The sequence below is a fragment of the Capsicum annuum genome, chromosome 3 (genome assembly GCF_002878395.1).
Source record: "Capsicum annuum cultivar UCD-10X-F1 chromosome 3, UCD10Xv1.1, whole genome shotgun sequence".
Classification (NCBI taxonomy): Eukaryota; Viridiplantae; Streptophyta; class Magnoliopsida; order Solanales; family Solanaceae; genus Capsicum; species Capsicum annuum.
Window position 1 is genome coordinate 43522972 of NC_061113.1, and position 17085 is coordinate 43540056.

The following is a 17085-nucleotide window of genomic DNA, read 5'->3' on the forward strand; positions in this document are numbered from 1 at the left end:
ATTTTTCGAATGTATTTTACTCCTGGATTGTATCAGTAGCTCTTACACTATTGACACCTAGTTTTGGGCATGATTGGTATTTTGTTTCCGCATTGTTATGATTACTTATATGGTTTGGTTTCCTTCTAGAAGCCTTACCTTGAGATATTTCTATTTTTTCCTCTTTTTGTATCAGTTTGGGTGATAGGCTTACTTGTCAAGGTACGCCGTGACAAGTGTCATCATGACCCTTGTTTTTGGGCCGTGACATTGACCCTGACCTAGGACCTAACTTTCAACCTGGAACCCAAACCCAACCCCCTATATTGACTAAATCTAGGACCAAACTCTTTATCCTGATTAAGAACTGCACCTGGAACTCGAGATGTGACCTCAACGTAAGACTTTACTCTTGACTCCAAATCGACTCGGTACTCGAAACTCAACTCCAGACCTTGATCCCGATCGAGGACCTGGGACCCAATGCTTGAGCCCACCAGAGACTCGACCCCCACCCCTATCTATTACTCGAAACCATACTCACGGTCTGAGATCCGGCTTTCAATCCCAATCCAGGATCCGACCTTGACTCTCAACCCAACCCAAATCTAAACCCAATTCTTGATCTCAACCCCAATGGCACACACAATTACCGATCTCGATATGGACTTGAGACCCTACTCCCGCCCTGAGATTTGACCTCAACGTAAGACCCGACTCCTTACCTCAATCCTAACCCAGGACTTAAGACTCAATTCCTTTTCTTGATCCTGAACTCGACTCTGACTCAAGGTTCAATTCCCGATTCAGGCCTAAGATTCGAGGTTCAACTCCTGAACCCTACCCGAGACCCAACTCCCAATCTTGATCCATAACCAAACTCCACCCCTGACCTGTGATTCGAGTTCTAATGCCCACTCCTAATTCTGGGCCTAATCCCCAACTCTTAACAAAAGACACAATCCTTGACCCGGGGTGGGTTAGGTAGGCAAAAAGGAATCGGTACCAGGGCGATGGTAGTGGAGATAAACAAGTAATGTGAAGGGATAGTCCGAGCTGGGGATGCATTTGGTGTGTTTTATTGATACAAAAGATGTTCTTTCTCAAATTTTAAGGAAAATATTTTCTTCTAATTACAGAAGTGCGCTTTTATGTGAATATGCATATATTTGTTCATATTTTTATTGGTTAGAAAAAGACTGAAGCGCATATTTATCCAACTGAAACTGAAATATAAGTGATCCAACTCATTAATATGGATTAAATTGACAGATTTTATAAATATGGGCTGAAATCACCAATGGAGGCTAATTGTCTTTGTCATATCTCTAGTATCTCAAACTGAAACTTCTTTCATTCATAAAGCAATTGAAACTAATTTCAATAAAGGAAAAAGTATTGTACAACACCAATTCTTGCTTGCAATTTTCATACTTTCTGGAGTTGTTAAAATAGTTGCATCTCAAAATATGTCATGTACATGTCACATCAAAACTCATATACATGCACCTCTTTCTTATAGAAGGCAGACATGACTAATATATTCAAAGAGGAATTACACCTCCAAGGAAAGGAGGGGAGGGGAGGGGGGGGGAGGAGTTAAAAAGCAAAGAGGATAAAATCCCAAAAAAGAGTTTAAAAAATGAAATTAATCATGAAAAAACAAAAATTGAGACAATACTTTAACCACAGGAGGTGCTTGCTGCAGTAACCACTACCAGCTCCAACTATGATTTTTTAGCCTGCATCAAGTGTGTTGAAAGGAAACTGAGTTACCTGTACTGAGACTGAAGGGTTAGGGGATCATTTTTTTCCCGGGGGTGGGGGTGGTAAATTTTTCTACACCTGATGTTTATACGAAAATCAATTAACACATGTCATTTGTTGTTATCACTTAACCATGGTTAACTAATATATTAGCATCTCACTATATAACTTAAACCACGACACATTAACGTGAAATAGTGTAAACAACAGGTGCATTAAGTTTCTCCATTTTCTGTCATTTTTCTCTTCTTTTTTTTTTTCTTCGTTTTTTTCGGTTGATGAGAGGTTGAAGACAGTAGACAAAAAAACTTGCCTGTTTCAAGTACTTCTTATGAACCTTCAATGCCTCATCTAATGCTTTTCTTGCATCCAAATTCCCTGATATTTCACCCAAGATCTGGAAACTTTTTCTTGTCAGCATCAGTAGACATGATAATGTGGAATACATAGATATAGAAAGACAGAATGATGACCTGTACAACGTCATCTAGGCCCTTCGCCTCTTTCATAAGTCGTCTATGCTTGGTCTCTAGAACACTTGCAACCAGGAAAACAGAAAGAGCACTATTCTGTTCTGCCGCACCAGTTTTCAAATTGTTCCTTTCAAACTTCCCATACTCCTTTAGTTTATGCTTATCACCCGGTTTATCATCATACAATAATTCAGAAAGAAGGGTTTGTCTTTTGTCATCGTATGATGAATATATGTTTGGATTGTATTCCATGGCCCACATCACCTGGATAATAGACAAAAATAGCATCCATCAGAAGATAGAAAATAACTCCTACCTACATCATGGCCCCTGGACCTCCCATAGTTCTTTCAAATCGACCTTTATGTCAAAACTTACACTCTTCTAGAACACAAAATGCTGGCATGCATTCTCTACAAACATTATTAAAGCAATAAATCAAAGACTAGCGCAAGCTATTTTGCTGTATATATCTAATAATTACAAATTAAAAAAAAAAAGTAGGTTCTCACCTCCCAAAGATAGAGTGAGTCAACAAAAGAGAACTCCCTGCGGAAAAGTACCATCAGCATGCGAAATGCAAACAGATATTCTCCACCATCTAGCTCCTCTGCCAATACAATTATAGTTATTGTGAGAGAAATAGAGGAGAGATAGAAAGAGAGTAAAATCTAGTCCTAGCCTCTACTCCGTGTTTTGGTAGTAAAGTAAGTAATCTGTGGCATTCTCAATATTTAACTGCTTGACAAGTATGAATCAACACTTCCAAAAAAGTAAACATGCACATATGAAGGCTTTCAGACCGCAGGATTTCCATTACTATGACTAACTTATGATCTGTTACTTAGGGCTCCAAATGACAAAATGGTACAGTAATTTGAGTCAGCCACCAGAGATATCTAACCATTAAAGAATGTAATTCTGTTGCTCCATTTCTCCTAGCTTACTGTAATCCCTGAAGGTAAGTTAATTTTCACTCACAAGGGTCCAACAAATATTTACCCTGCACTGAGGCCAAGATATATAAAAAGACAACTATTTCCTGTCCGAAACTCCAACCATAATTGTCAAAATATGAAACTTCTTCCCTTTACCCTTTGTACCTGTCTGTCGAACCATAACTCTTAAGAAGTTTGACTCAGTTTTACAACGTAAAAAACCTCACATCTGTGGTATCTGTCTCTGTCTCTCTCTCTCTCTCTCAATCCTTTAGGGGCATTCCTTTTCAAATGATGAAAGTTGATAATCGGAAAAAGTTACGATGGGCTCGTACAGATTGTAGGATGGTAATGCTTGAATTTATCATGATATTCGAAATCCTACTTCATCATCACAAGACACCAGTAAAAAATCAAGCAAATGGTTCAAGACACTACATCATATATTTGGAGAGGAATAGTAACAATGTCATGATGATCTTGAGTTCTCCACTAAACTCATGGCAATAGCAAGTAAGAGGATTTACAAAGACTAGGAGCCTCTCTTACCCAGGTGTTGATGAAGCTTTGGATCGACGGTTTTAACTATTTGAGCTAGAGTACCTAGCTGAGACTGCACTCCAACTGAATCTGCACTGCACTTGAAATTATCTCGCTGTTGAAATGAAAGTTGAGTGGTTATAAACATAAGGAAAGTATATCTGGAGGAATGAGCGCAAAAGAATGCATCACGTGAAAGAAAAATGTCGATAAGGAGCATACAAATACATGTGTAAGTTAACATCCCTTTTTCCAGTGACCAATTTTATCTTGCAAGGGAATCATTTGAAAAAAGATAAATATAATACATTTAAAATATGCTTATAGTTAAATACATGGTAGATCACTAAAGAAGAGCAACTCCTGTGCTAACTTTTACAAGTAGATGTTCAAACAATGGTGTGACCATTATGGTGTTTTTACTTTTGTTCTTTGCCTTTTGTTATTGCAACTCGTTTATGGTCTCCAATAATAGCACCTTAAGAAAATACTCACTAACAGAGCATTAGAAACAATATACATACCAATCGACGCATTGCACGTTCGAAGCACCAGTATGCATCTGCTTCATTCTCAAGCAGAATTATCATTGGAGAGCAAATATCACTCATTCCTGTTCACATAAAACAAGATGGGGTGTTGATGAATGGCCTTGATAATATTGAAAATGTCTAATATTCCAATAATACCTTGAACATAACCAATATCTTTATCCATCCAGGCATAGACAGCAAGTACATCCCAAAGTTTTGCCTGATTAGCTTCATTCTCGTAAAATACAAGAGTACGATCCGTTCGAACAACATCCAAACCTAAATAAACATCATAAGTCATGATAGTTTTAGATATACTAAGAAAATCAGTCTGACTTGAAACACCAGATTCTTTAGCCAAGTCAAAGAGTTGTTTCTTGATATTTCATATTCAAGCAATCTATACATAGCAGAAGTTGAACAACTGTAAAGTCACTAGGATCAAGTTGATTACTATCACTTTATCATTCAAAATTTCTAACAGTTATTCAAAATGTCTTCCAGTCTACAAAGTTCAAACTAGCTCCAAAAATATACCACGTTGGATTTAAGAGAGGGAAAGGATTGAGCAACTCCATCTTTCAATTGAACAAGCAGGAAGTGGAACTAAGCAATGTCAACATGCTTGTTAAAGCTTAAAAGCCTTGTACAATTGGCAGGTGTAAGGAGAAAAGCAAGAGTGAATTACCATAAACTCTAGGTACTCATTTTATACTATGTATGTAAAGTGTAAACCAGCATATGGTAAGGAGTTAGAGATATGGGATGGTACTGCAGAGAAGACCGAGAAAAAGCTAGCCACTTCGAAGACAGTATTTGTCTTTGGGAGGTAGAATAATAATGGTCAACTCTGTCCTGGATGCCCTCCCTGCTAAGGTGGAGGAAAGACTGGACAAACTGAGAAGGGATTTACTCTAGCTGGGCAACAAGAAAGGGAAAGGTATTCACCTCTTGAAGTGGTGAACTGCTCAGCTCAGTAAGCAATCAGATGGACTTAGTTCAAGAATTTGGGTCTACAGGACTGTAATGACCTGATTTTGGATGATTTGTGCGAAATACTTATTCCTGTGTGATTAGACCATTTTACCCTTCCCCGTGGTTGCACTGTGGTCTTTCTGGGGTGTGATTTATATGCGAGATTGTGATTTTTGATGGTCTTAAAGGCTTATTAGTTGACTTCGATCAACATCTTTTGATCTGCTGCGCCAGCAGATCCGGAACGTCGATTTAAGGTTGGTAACATAGTTGGTGTGGTTTGACACCTTTTATATCTCATTTCGACCCTCCGTTCAAAAAGTTGTGAAAATAGGTCTCGAGGGTCAATTCTGTGAAAACAACATTTTTTTGAAATTCTAATATCCTCATTGAGTCCGAGGCGTCGAATTTGATAGGGTAGCATAGTTCATTTTTGTTCTCGGGATGCCGGATGATCCCGGAGGGTCCGCGAAACTTGAAATTTTTCAAGTCAACACAGCTAGTGCCCCACTCAGCTGGTGCGGATGCTAAAGCAAGCAACTGGCTACCAGCTGGGCAAGGGCTTTAGCAGACCTCGTCCGCTTTAGCGGCACCTGGGTATAAATAATCTTTTTCTCAATTTTTCTTCACCATTTTCGAGATTTAGAGCTTGGGGATCGATTTTTGGGCATTTTCTTCATTTGGGTAAGCTCTAAACTCCTATTTCAACTACTTTTCTTCGATTTTATCATTTAAATCTTGTTTAAGCTCGTATTTAAAGGTGGAATTTGAGGATTTTAGCCCAGAAGGCCCAAATTATCATTTCTTTGATTCAAACCTCAATTTCACCCCGTTTTCACCTGGGTTTTCTCCTATGAGTTTCTTTCATCCTAGGAAAAAAGTTTTTGGACAAAAATTTTGATTTTACCCTTCTTTTTTAAAAATTCATTTTGGGGGATCCGTTTTGATCTCGATTCAAAAATGAGCAATATGGGTATCATTGGCTTTCTTTTGACGCGTAGATTCTATATTTGTGTGTTTTAGCTGATTTCTGGGTCCTTGCGTAAGGTGAAATCTTGCTGATTTCGGTTTCGGCATTCGGGGTAGGTTATCACTTAACTTTCTTCTAGGTTGGGTAGTTATAATAATGTAAAAGCATGCTAGGGGTATGGGGTTGTATCATGGAAAATGTGTTTAGGTGATTTATATGCCCGTGTAGGGGCCTATGTGGACAATACGTGGTGGTCTTGAGACATTACTTGCTATGTGTGACTGTGTGGGGTCTTATATGATGTCGTAGCTGCTATTTGATATATGTATGTTTGGTTGCACTCTTTTTAGTGAAGAAAAGACTAAATTTGGGGATTTATGTGGTATCAATGACATTTTTCTAGCATGTTTCACTTGATGGTTTCTAGATTATATTGGATCATGGATGGTTGGTTGATTTGAGTGGATTCATGGCTCATATGGTTGGTATATTGGTTGGATATTAGATATTCTTATCTTGGTTGGTTGTGAGCATTACATCCTCATATCATATTTATTCATGAAACATTAGTACCATCGTCGAAATACTGGAAACACTAGTTTTTTCTGACATAAAATGTGACATCATTAAAAGCCCTCTACCTATTTATGTGCCGGAGAGGAGTTATGGATATTGGTATTGGATATTGATTGTATATAGGTTCACGAACCCCCTACGGGTCCTACCTCAGGAGCACAGCTCGGTATATATATACGGAGGTTGTGCGACAACCTCGTGCATCACATCATCATCATCATCATCATCACCATCACTATCACCACATCATCATCATCATCATCATCTTCATTGCATCCTATATATTGTGCTTATTTTGTGAATGTATTTCTGTTCTTGACTTGATATTTTTCATTTGTTCTATCTTCTTATACTTGTATTTGGTGTTCTTGTATATTTGTTCTTCTTTTCCCCACCTGTATTTAATATATGTGTATATAGTAGAACTGTTAGTGGAGATGATGTGGGCTACCGTTTGGACATTTTTCGATTGCAAGTGACGTGCTCATAGTTTGTGTTTATATGTTTTATTTTCTACTTTACTCAATCGGCCTATGATACCTACTGAGTACAAGTGGACTGTACTCATCCCTACCGCGCCCTTTCAGTGCAGATCTAGGTACGAGTGCACCGCACGGATCGCTGATTCAGGCGGCATTTGGAGTATATTCGAGGTAGCGAACGTCCTATGTTTCAGGAGTTGGCCTACTACCTCTTCCTGTCTACTTCATGTCTTTATTCAATATTCAGAGACAGATTTTGATCCTTTCTGGACTATTATTGTATCTTTGACATTCGAGATGTATTTAGTAGTTCTTACACTATGACACCAGGTTATGGAATTTGATTTGGAATCTTTGACTACATTTTCGTTATTATCATGTTTGTGTAGCTCGGCTCCGCTCTAGAATTGTTTTTCCTTGTTATATCAATTTGGGTGATAGGCTTACTTGTCAAGGCTTATCGCGACAAGTGTCATCATTGACCCTTGATTTTTAGGTCATGACAAATTGATATCAGAGCAGTCAGGTTTCATTGGTCTCAATAGTGTAAGAACGGTGTATTTAATCGAGTCTCGCGGATCAGTACGTAGACGTCCGTATCTATCTTCGAGAGGCTATAAGATGCCTTTAGGAAACTTCCCTTATTTTGTTCCTCATCGTACAGATCTTTCATACCTTGTGTTCTAAGTCATATTTCACTCTTTCTGGGCAAATGGTGAGGATTAGATCCAGTGAGGCTAGAGATGTGGATCCATTATTTGAGGAAAGGGCCCAGTCTAGAGGGCGAGTTGCGACTCGTGGTCAGGATTGAGTAAGAGGTCAGGCACGAGGATCTGCCCCATCCAGATATAGCACTAGGGAACTCTCCCCCGGGCCTCAGAGGGGTTGTTGATCCGGTTGTTGACTCGTTTGAAGGGTGCACCTGCGAGTGCACCTAGTGTTTCTCCAGCTTCGAGTATTGCACCAAGAGTGTTATTATTTCCTTCAGGTTCATCGTTTGGTTGAGAAGGGATGCTTGTCTTATTTGGCTCATATTCGTGATACTAGTGTTGTTTTCCCTACTTTGAATTCTGTTCAAGTTGTCCGTGAGTTCATGGATGTCTTTCCAACATATTTGTCTGGTATGCCTCTGGATCGTGATATTTGTTATTGATGTTGAGCTGGGCACCAAGCCCATTTCTATTCCTCCTTATAAGATGGCCCCAGCAGAGTTGAAAGAATTGAAAGATCAATTGCAGAAGTTGTTGGATAAGGAATTTATCCAACCTAGTGTATTACCTTGAGGTGTGCCTATCTTATTTGTGAAGAAAAAGGATGGGTCTATGCGTATGTGTATTTGGCAGTTGAACAAGGTGACAGTAAGAATAAGTATCCTTTTCCTTGTATTGATAACTTCAGGGTGGTTTGGTATTTTCGAAGGTTGATTCGTGATCTGGGTATCACCAGTTAAGGATTAGAGCTTCAAATATTTCGAAGATAGATTTTCAGACTCGGTACAGTCATTATGAGTTCTTGGTCATTGTCTTTTGGGTTGACCAATGCCCCAGCCGCATTTATGGAGTTGATGAGTCGGGTATTTTGACTGTATCTCGATTCCTTTGTTATTGTATTTACAGATGACATCTTGGTTAATTCCAAAAGTAAGGCCAATCATGAGGAGCATTTGCAAATTATACTTTAGAGATTGAGGAATGAGAAGTTGTATGCTAAGTTCTCTAAGTGTGAGGTTTGGTTGGAATCTGTCCTTTTCTTGGGTATGTGGTGACCAAGGATGGTATTATGGTCGTGATTAAGCTAGGTCTACTTCTCCTACCTAGATTTAGAGTTTTGTTGGTGTAGCAGGGCTACTATTGATATTTCGTGGAGGGTTTTTCATCTATTGCAGCTCCGTTGACCAAGTTGACTCAGAAGAAGATGTTGCCCGATGCTTGTGAGGCGAGCTTTCAAAACTCAAGGATTTCACTTCAACTCCTATCTTGATTTTGCTCAAGGACGGCGTGGGTTTTACCGTCTTCTGTGATGCTTCTGGTGTTGGGTTAGGTGTTGTGTTGATGTAGGAGGGTAAGGTGATTACTTATGCTTCTCGTCGGTCGAAGCCCCATGAGAGGAATTATCCTACCCATGATTTGGAGTTGTGCACGGTGGTTTTTGCTTTGAAGTTGTGGAGGCACTACTTGTATAGAGTTTGTTATGATATTTTCTTGGATCATCGTAGCCTTCAGTATTTCTTCACCTAACGAGATCTTAATATGAGGCAGCGTCGTTGCCTTGAGTTGCTTAAGGATTATGACTTGACTATTCTCTATCATCCGGGCAAGGCTAATGTGGTTACGGATGCCTTGAGCCGAAAGTCGACTAGTATGGGTAGCTTGGCGCATCTTTTAACTCAAGAGAGGCCTTTGGCCTTGGAGGTTCAGTCTTTGGCTAACCAGATGGTTAGGCTTAATATTTCAACATCTGGGAGTATTTTGGCATTCATGGAAGCTGGGTCTTCTTTGATGGAGTAGATTCGAGCTCATCAGTTTGATGATGTTGGGCTGAGAATGATTCAGGATAAGGTGTTGAATAGTAAGGTTAAGGAAGCCTCACTTGATTCAGACGGTGTTTTGAGGATTAAAGGCCAAGTTTGTGTGTCGAGAGTGAGTGATCGGAATAGATTCAGTTTGGAGGAGGCTCATTGTTCCAGGTATTCCATTCATCCGGGAGTGACTAAGATGTACCGTAATTTGAGACAGCATTACTAGTGGGGTGGTATGAGGAAGGATGTAGCGGATTTTGTAGCTCTTGCTTATGTTGTCAGCACGTGAAGGCCGAGCAAATAAAACATGATGATTTGCTTCAGAGGCTACCCATTCCCGAGTGAAAATGGGAATGAATCAGTATGGACTTTCTGACAGAATTGCCTCGTACTTCTCGTGGTTCTAATAGTGTGTGGGTCATCGTGGATCGATTGACCAGATCTGCTCATTTTATTTCGGTTTAGGTTTCCTTCAGTGTTGAGAGGTTGGCCCGTATCTATATTCGTGAGATAGTCCGTCTTCATGGTATGTCGGTGTCTATCATTTCGGATCGAGGTTTAGTGTTCACATCTCACTTTTGAAAGACCTTTCAGAACGAGTTGGGTACTCAGGTTGATCTTAATATAGCATTTCACCCGAGACCGACGGTCAGTAGAGCAAACTATTCAGGTTTTGAAGGATATGCTCCGCGCCTGTGTTAGACTTTGGTGGTCAGCATCTAGCTTTGGTGAAGTTTGCATATAATAATAGCTACCATTCCAGTATTGAGATGGCTCCATTCGAGGCTTTGTATGGTAGGCATTGTCACTTTCCAGTTGGTTGGTTTGATGTTTCGGAGATTAGACCTCGAGGTACGAACTTGCTTCGTGAGTCTTTGGATAGAATTCGAGTCATTCGAGATAGACTTCGAGCGGCTCAGAGTAGGCAGAAAAGCTATGCGGATCGTAGACTTCGTGCCTTGAGATTCAGTATTGGTGATAGTGTCTTCCTTCGCATATGTTGCCCATGAAGGACGTGATGAGGTTTGGGAAGAGGGGCAGCCCCAGGTATATTAAACCTTTTGAGATCTTTCGAACTATTGGGGATGTGGCTTATGAGTTAGCATTACTTTCAATTTATCAGTTGTTCATCCAGTTTTTCATGTTTCTATGCTTCGGCGATACATTTCAAACGAGTCTCATGTCATTCATTGGGATTCAGTTCAGTCACGTGAGCAGTTATCTTTTGTTGAGGAGTCTGTCTCCATCCTGGCCCAGGGATGTTACACGGTTGCGTTCTAGAGTTATTCCTGTAGCTAAGGTCCAGTGGAGGCATTGAATAGTAGATGAGTCTACTTGAGAGGTCGAATCTGATAAGCGTAGTAGTTATCCCCAACTTTTCACTGATTCAGGTATTTCTATTGCCTTTAGTTCGCGGATAAACTAGATTCTTAGGGGTGGATGATGTACTGACCTGATTTTTGATGATTTGTGTGAAATATTCATTTCTGTGTGATTTGTTAATTTTACCCCTCCTCGTGGTTGCATTGTGGTGTTTCTGGGGTGTGGGGATGTTTGGCACAATTCTCAATGCATTTCGATGTGATTTATGCGAGATTGTGATTTTTGGTGGTCTTAAAGACTTATTAGTTGACTTCGGTCAACATCTTTTGATCTGTGCGTCGGATGGAAAAACGGACTGCGCCAGCAGATCCAAATCGTCGATTTTAGGTTACAACATAGTTGGTGTGGTTTTACTACTTTTATATCTCATTTCAATCCTGGTTTTACTACTTTTATATCTCATTTCAATCCTCCGTCCGGAAAGTTGTGAAAATAGATCTCGAGGGTCAATTTTATGAAAACAATGTTTTTTTGAAATTCTGATATCGCCATTGAGTTCGGTGCGTCGAATTTGATAGGGTAGCATAGTTTGAAAAGTTAAAAATTTTCAAGTCTCCACAGCTGGTGCAACTGCTAAAGCGACATGTTGGCCGCTTTAGCGGCACGCGCTAAAGCGCTACTGGCCGTTTTAGCTGCCGGCAACCAGCTGGGCAAAGGCGTTTTAGCAGCGCTTGTCTGCTTTAGCGGACTGGCACGCTAAGCTTGCACCGCTAAAACAGTACTTGATTGCTTTAATGGTGACCTCTAAAGCAGCCACTTGACCGTTTTAGTGCATCTGTCACTTGGGTATAAATAATCTTTTTCTCGATTTTTCTTCACCATTTTCGAGACTTAGAGCTTGGGGATCGAGTTTTTGGGCATTTTCTTCCATTTCTAAGCTTGGATAAGCTCCAAACTCCTATTTCAACTACTTTTCTTCGATTGTATCATTTAAATCTTGTTTAAACTCGAATTTAAAGGTGGAATTTGGGGATTTTGGCCCAGAAGACCCAAATTATCATTTCTTCGATTCAAACCCCAATTTCACCCCATTTTTACTTGGGTTTTCTCCTATGAGTTCCTTTAATCTTGGAAAAGATGTTTTTGAAAAAAAAATCAATTTTATCTTCTTTTTTGAAAACCCATTGCAGGTTCCATTTTGACCCCGATTCGAAAGTCGGAAATATGGGTATCATCGGCTTTCATTTTACGTGTAGATTCTATATTTGTGAGTTATAGTTGATTTTTGGATCCGTGCGTGAGGTGAAAGCTCGATGATAAAGGCTTATTTGTTCCGCTTTCGGCATTAGAGGTAGGTTACAACTCAACTTTCTTCAGACTGGGTTAGGTAGTTATAATAATGTAAAGCATGTTATATGTATGGGGTTGTATCATGGAAAATGTGTTTAGGTGATTTATGTGCCCGTGTGGGGACCTATGTGGATAATTCTTGGTGGTTTTGTGATATTATTTGTTATGAGTGACCGTGTGGGGTTTTATATGATGTTAAAAAAAAGAGCAACCCGGTGCACTAAAGCTACCGCTATGCGCGGTGTCCGGAGAAGGGGGACCACAAGGGTGTATTGTACACAGCCTTACCTTGCATTTCTGCCAGAGGCTGTTTTCAAGGCTTGAACCCGTGACCTCCTGATCACATGGCAGCAACTTTACCAGTTACTCCAAGGCTCCCCTTCTGGGTCTTATATGATGTTGTAGCCCAGTATTTGATATATGTTTGGTTGCACTCTTTTTGGTGGGAAAAGCCTAGATTTTGGGATTTATGTGGTATGAATGACATTTTTCTTGCATGTTTCACTTGATGGTTTCTGGATTATATTAGATCATGGATGGTTAGTTGATTTGAGTGGATTCTTGGCTTACATGGTTGGTATATTGGTTAGATATTGGATATTCTCATCTTGGTTAGTTGTGAGTGTAACATCCTCATATCATATTCATTCATGAAACAATGGTACCACCGTGGAAATACTGAAAACACTGGCTTTTTCTGACAAAAAATGTGACATCTTTAAAAACCCTTTACCGATGTATGTGCCGGAGAGGAGTTATGGATATTGGTTGTATATGGATTGACGAAACCCCATGGACCCTACCTCAGGAGCACAGCTCAGTAGGGGTATAGGGAGGTTGTGCGACGACCTCGTGCATCACAACATCATCATCATCTTCATTGCATCCCACATATTGTGTTTATTCTGTGATTGTATTTCTGTTCTTGACTTGATATCTGTCCATTTGTTCTATCTTCTTATACTTGTATTTGGTGTTCGTATATATTGTTCTTTTCCCTACCTGTATTTGTTATATGTGTATATAGTAGAACTATTAGTGGAGACGGTCTGGGCTACCGTTTGGGACATTTTCTGATTGCAAGTGATTTGGTTTGGTATCTTTGATTATATTTCCTCTATTATCATGTTTGTGTGGCTCGGCTTCACTCTAGAAGCCTTGTCTCGGGTTTTGGTATTGTTTTCCCTTGTTATATCAGTTTGGTTGATAAGCTTACTTGTCAAGGCTTGCCGCGATAAGTGTCACCATGACCCTTGATTTTCGGGTTGTAACAAGAACAGGTGCTTGCTATCAAAATGGCAATCAAAATGGCAATGGAGGTTTGGTAAAGAGGACAATGCTCTTTGGTGGATGTTATCATTAGCAAGTATAGGCAGACTGATCAATGGATATCTAACACCGTGACCAACACTTATGGAGTCTCATGTTGGAGGACTACATGGAACTTATGGCCTAAATTGTCTGAGAACATATGTTAGGAAGTGGGAGAGGGTACTAGGGTGCTGTTCAGGAAAGACAAGTGGATTGGTAAGGAATCCCTCATGGAAGCTTTTCCAGACGTTCTCTCTCTCTCTTTCTGTAGAAACCCTGGGGCATCCATGGCTGAGACTTGGTCTCCTCATGGGTGGGAGATCACCTTTAGGAGATTACTGAATGACCGGGAGGTGGAAGAGTGGCTGATTTACTACAGAGGCTGGGAGATTTCCATGCCCAAGTGCAGAACCTGATACAATTAGAAGGAGACATGAAAAGGATGGAAAGTTTACTCTAGGAAGATTCTATAAAAGAGATATCTTGGGTCAACCTGAAAGAATCTCCGATCCTTGGAAACAAGTTTGGAGATGCAACATCCCAACCAAGGTGAAGCGGTTGGTCTGTAGAAGAGCATGCCTGAAAACCAGCATGTGCTTCATGTTATACAGCAAAATTCTTATTTCATGTTCACAAAGCCTGTGGAAGGGAAGCAGATAACTCAATTACCTAGGAAGCTTTCTCAAAGTGATGTGCAAAATTTTTCCTGCTTTCGACCAGTCAGCAAATGGATGCGGTTAAACAATCATGTCTTAACAAAAAGAATGTGTGGCTTACTGTAACCAAAACTCCAAAATTAACCTCAGCAAGAGTTGCGTTTGAGAGCAACTAAAATTCAGTTCCATTAAGCGATCTTGAGTTTCACTCTTCCTACCACTTATTATTTCTCTAAGTGATTCAGTTTCTCTTCAACTCAGCATCCAGTAACAAAGAAAAAGAAACCACTTATCTCGTTTGTTGAACTTATCAGAGAAATTAACAGCCAAAGACCTGTTGGTATCCTTTATTTGTATTTGTAACGATTTGCCAGTGGCTAAGGACCATCTTTAGAGAATTACAGTCTTAAGATACACACAGAGTATCTATATCCAGAAACTCTTCCTACATCTGCAAACTAGGTACCTATAACATGGCGTAATTCCACTTACCAAAGTCCATTATAGCTATATCTCAATTTCATAGAACTACACTCTGACTACTATACAAATACGTACCAACAAAATTGAAAAGAAGAGGCAACTTTACTGCATCACTCCCTTTATCTATTTTTACCAGTTCATCTTAATTATCGTATGTGGGTAGAGCTAATCTTTAAAATGAGCTGATCTATTGCATTGTCTGCAACTAAGAACTGCAAATCTCAGAACTATACTTATGTTGACCACTTAAATAAATGCAAAAGTTCACTTCTTCCCCTTTTTGTTGATTATGGTGGTCTTTCAACTAGCTTGATGCACATCAATTAATCCATGGGATACCCCAGGTAACTCCAATCAAATTAGCAGATGGGAACGATTCACCTAGTGTCGCCTCCGCTGGCATTCGAACCTTGGTTCTCAAGAATGTTACTGCAACAATTCCAGTGCTAGGAGCCTCCCTTGGGGCTTCTCTTTTTAATTAGTTATTTATTTTTTATGCCATTTGTTGGTAACTTTTTAAGACAACTGCATAACTCAAACACCAATAGTTCTGAACGAGAAAATCCTAAGAAAGTTTTAAGAGTGTTATTGGCAAAGAAAGTTTTGCAGTAATAGTCAAACACATGGAAATAGAGGAAGAGATTCTAGAGAACGTAAACTGTATATAAATAGAGAACAAATGGCAGAAGTACGAACCAATTTGATGCAAGATAAGCTTCCACTGAAGCATTTTCTTGTCCAAATCACCATTATGAGCTGGCACGGCATCATTATCTTGTGAATTACTGGTACTAGTTGCACACACTGCAGGCTGCCCATTATCAGATGCGATAGGTTGCCCGTCATCAGATGCTATAGGTTGCCCGTCATCAGATGCTATAGGTTGCCCGTCATCAGATGCTATAGGTTGCCCATCATTACAGACTATAGCACTAGTGATTAATTTTCCACTGCCGATGATAGGCACAATATTTTGACATTCAGATTTCCATGCAGCATACTGCTCCCTGAGGATGCAAATTTCAGATCGTTAATTTAGGCCACTAATTTTTATTTTATTTTTTAAAATTTTAAATTTTATTTAATTTTTTTTGTGGAGGTTTTGGACAAGGTGGTTAGAGGCGTGCCTAGTTCGGAGAAGATTTTCATAGGTGGGGATTTCAACGGGCACATAGGGTCTTTGCCGTTAGGGTACGATGATGTGCACGGGGGCTTTGGGTTTGGGGTTAGGAATGGTGAGGGAGCTGCTCTTTTGATTTTGTGAGGGCCTTTGGGTTGGTGGTAGTGAATTCCAGCTTTCCGAAGAAGGAAGAACACTTAGTTACTTTCCGTAGTAAGATAGCCAAGACTCAGATTGACTTTTGTTGCTTAGGAAGGGGGATAGAGCATTGTGTAGAGATTGTAAGGTAATCCCGAGTGAGAATCTTGCGACCCAGCATAGACTCCTGGTGATGGACTTGATTATCAAGAAGGACAAGATGAGGCGGGGTGGGAAGGGTAGACCTAGGGTTAGGTGGGGCAACCTGACTCCGATAGGTGCTTTGGAGATACGGGTGAAGTTGGAGGGGATGGAGGTGTGGGGGTGCAGGGGGACGTGGATAGTATATGGGATAGGGCTGCTAGTTGCATCAGGGAGTCAGCTAGAGAGGTGTTGGGTGTTTCGAGGGGCGGGTCTAGCCGTTATCGGGGGGATTGGTGGTGAAATGAAGATGTTAAGAAAAAGGTCGAGATGAAGAAGGCGGCTTACGCTAAGTTAGTGGAAATCAAGGATGAAGATGAGAAGCGGGTGAGCAGGGGGAGGACAAGGTAGCAAAAAAGGAGGCTAAGTTAGCAGTCACGGCTGCTAAGACAGCAGTTTTTGAGCATTTGTATAAGGGATTAGAGGTGAAAGGCGGGGAGAAAAGGATGTTTAGGCTTGCCAAGGTTAGGGAACGGAAAGGTCATGATCTGGACCAGGTAACGTGCATTAAGGGGGAGGTAACGTGCATTAAGGGGGAGGATGGCAAAGTTTTGGTGGAAGACGGCCTCATTAAGAAAAGATGGCAGTCCTATTTCCATAGGCTCTTGAATGATGAGGGGGATAGAGGTGTGGTGTTAGGGGAGTTGGAGCATTCCAAGAAGGAGTGTCGCGACTTTGGCTTTTGTCGGCGTTTTAAGGTAGATGAGGTCTGTGAGGCTATTCGCAAGATGCGAAGGGGCAGGGCGACGGGG

At 40.4% G+C, this 17085-nt stretch overlaps 1 protein-coding gene across 5 annotated transcripts in view; it reads right to left on the reverse strand.

The window, feature by feature from the left end:
- Positions 1-1394: 1394 nt before the first annotated feature.
- LOC107863878 (rab GTPase-activating protein 22) overlaps positions 1395-17085 on the reverse strand; it is a 22345-nt gene continuing 6654 nt past the window's right edge. For 2 of the 5 annotated variants that reach the window (XM_016710062.2, XM_016710060.2), the window contains exons 5-12: positions 15571-15881; positions 4387-4509; positions 4222-4310; positions 3707-3812; positions 2732-2829; positions 2220-2483; positions 2060-2143; positions 1395-1721 (exon numbers count right to left, since the gene is read on the reverse strand). In XM_016710062.2, the coding sequence (XP_016565548.2) occupies positions 1707-1721; positions 2060-2143; positions 2220-2483; positions 2732-2829; positions 3707-3812; positions 4222-4310; positions 4387-4509; positions 15571-15881 (1090 nt within the window). In that variant the 3' untranslated portion in view covers positions 1395-1706. Of the gene's footprint in view, positions 1825-2059; positions 2144-2219; positions 2484-2731; positions 2830-3706; positions 3813-4221; positions 4311-4386; positions 4510-15570; positions 15882-17085 lie in introns of all 5 variants that reach the window. The other 3 variants (XM_047407955.1, XM_047407953.1, XM_047407954.1) reach the window with 2 other exon arrangements.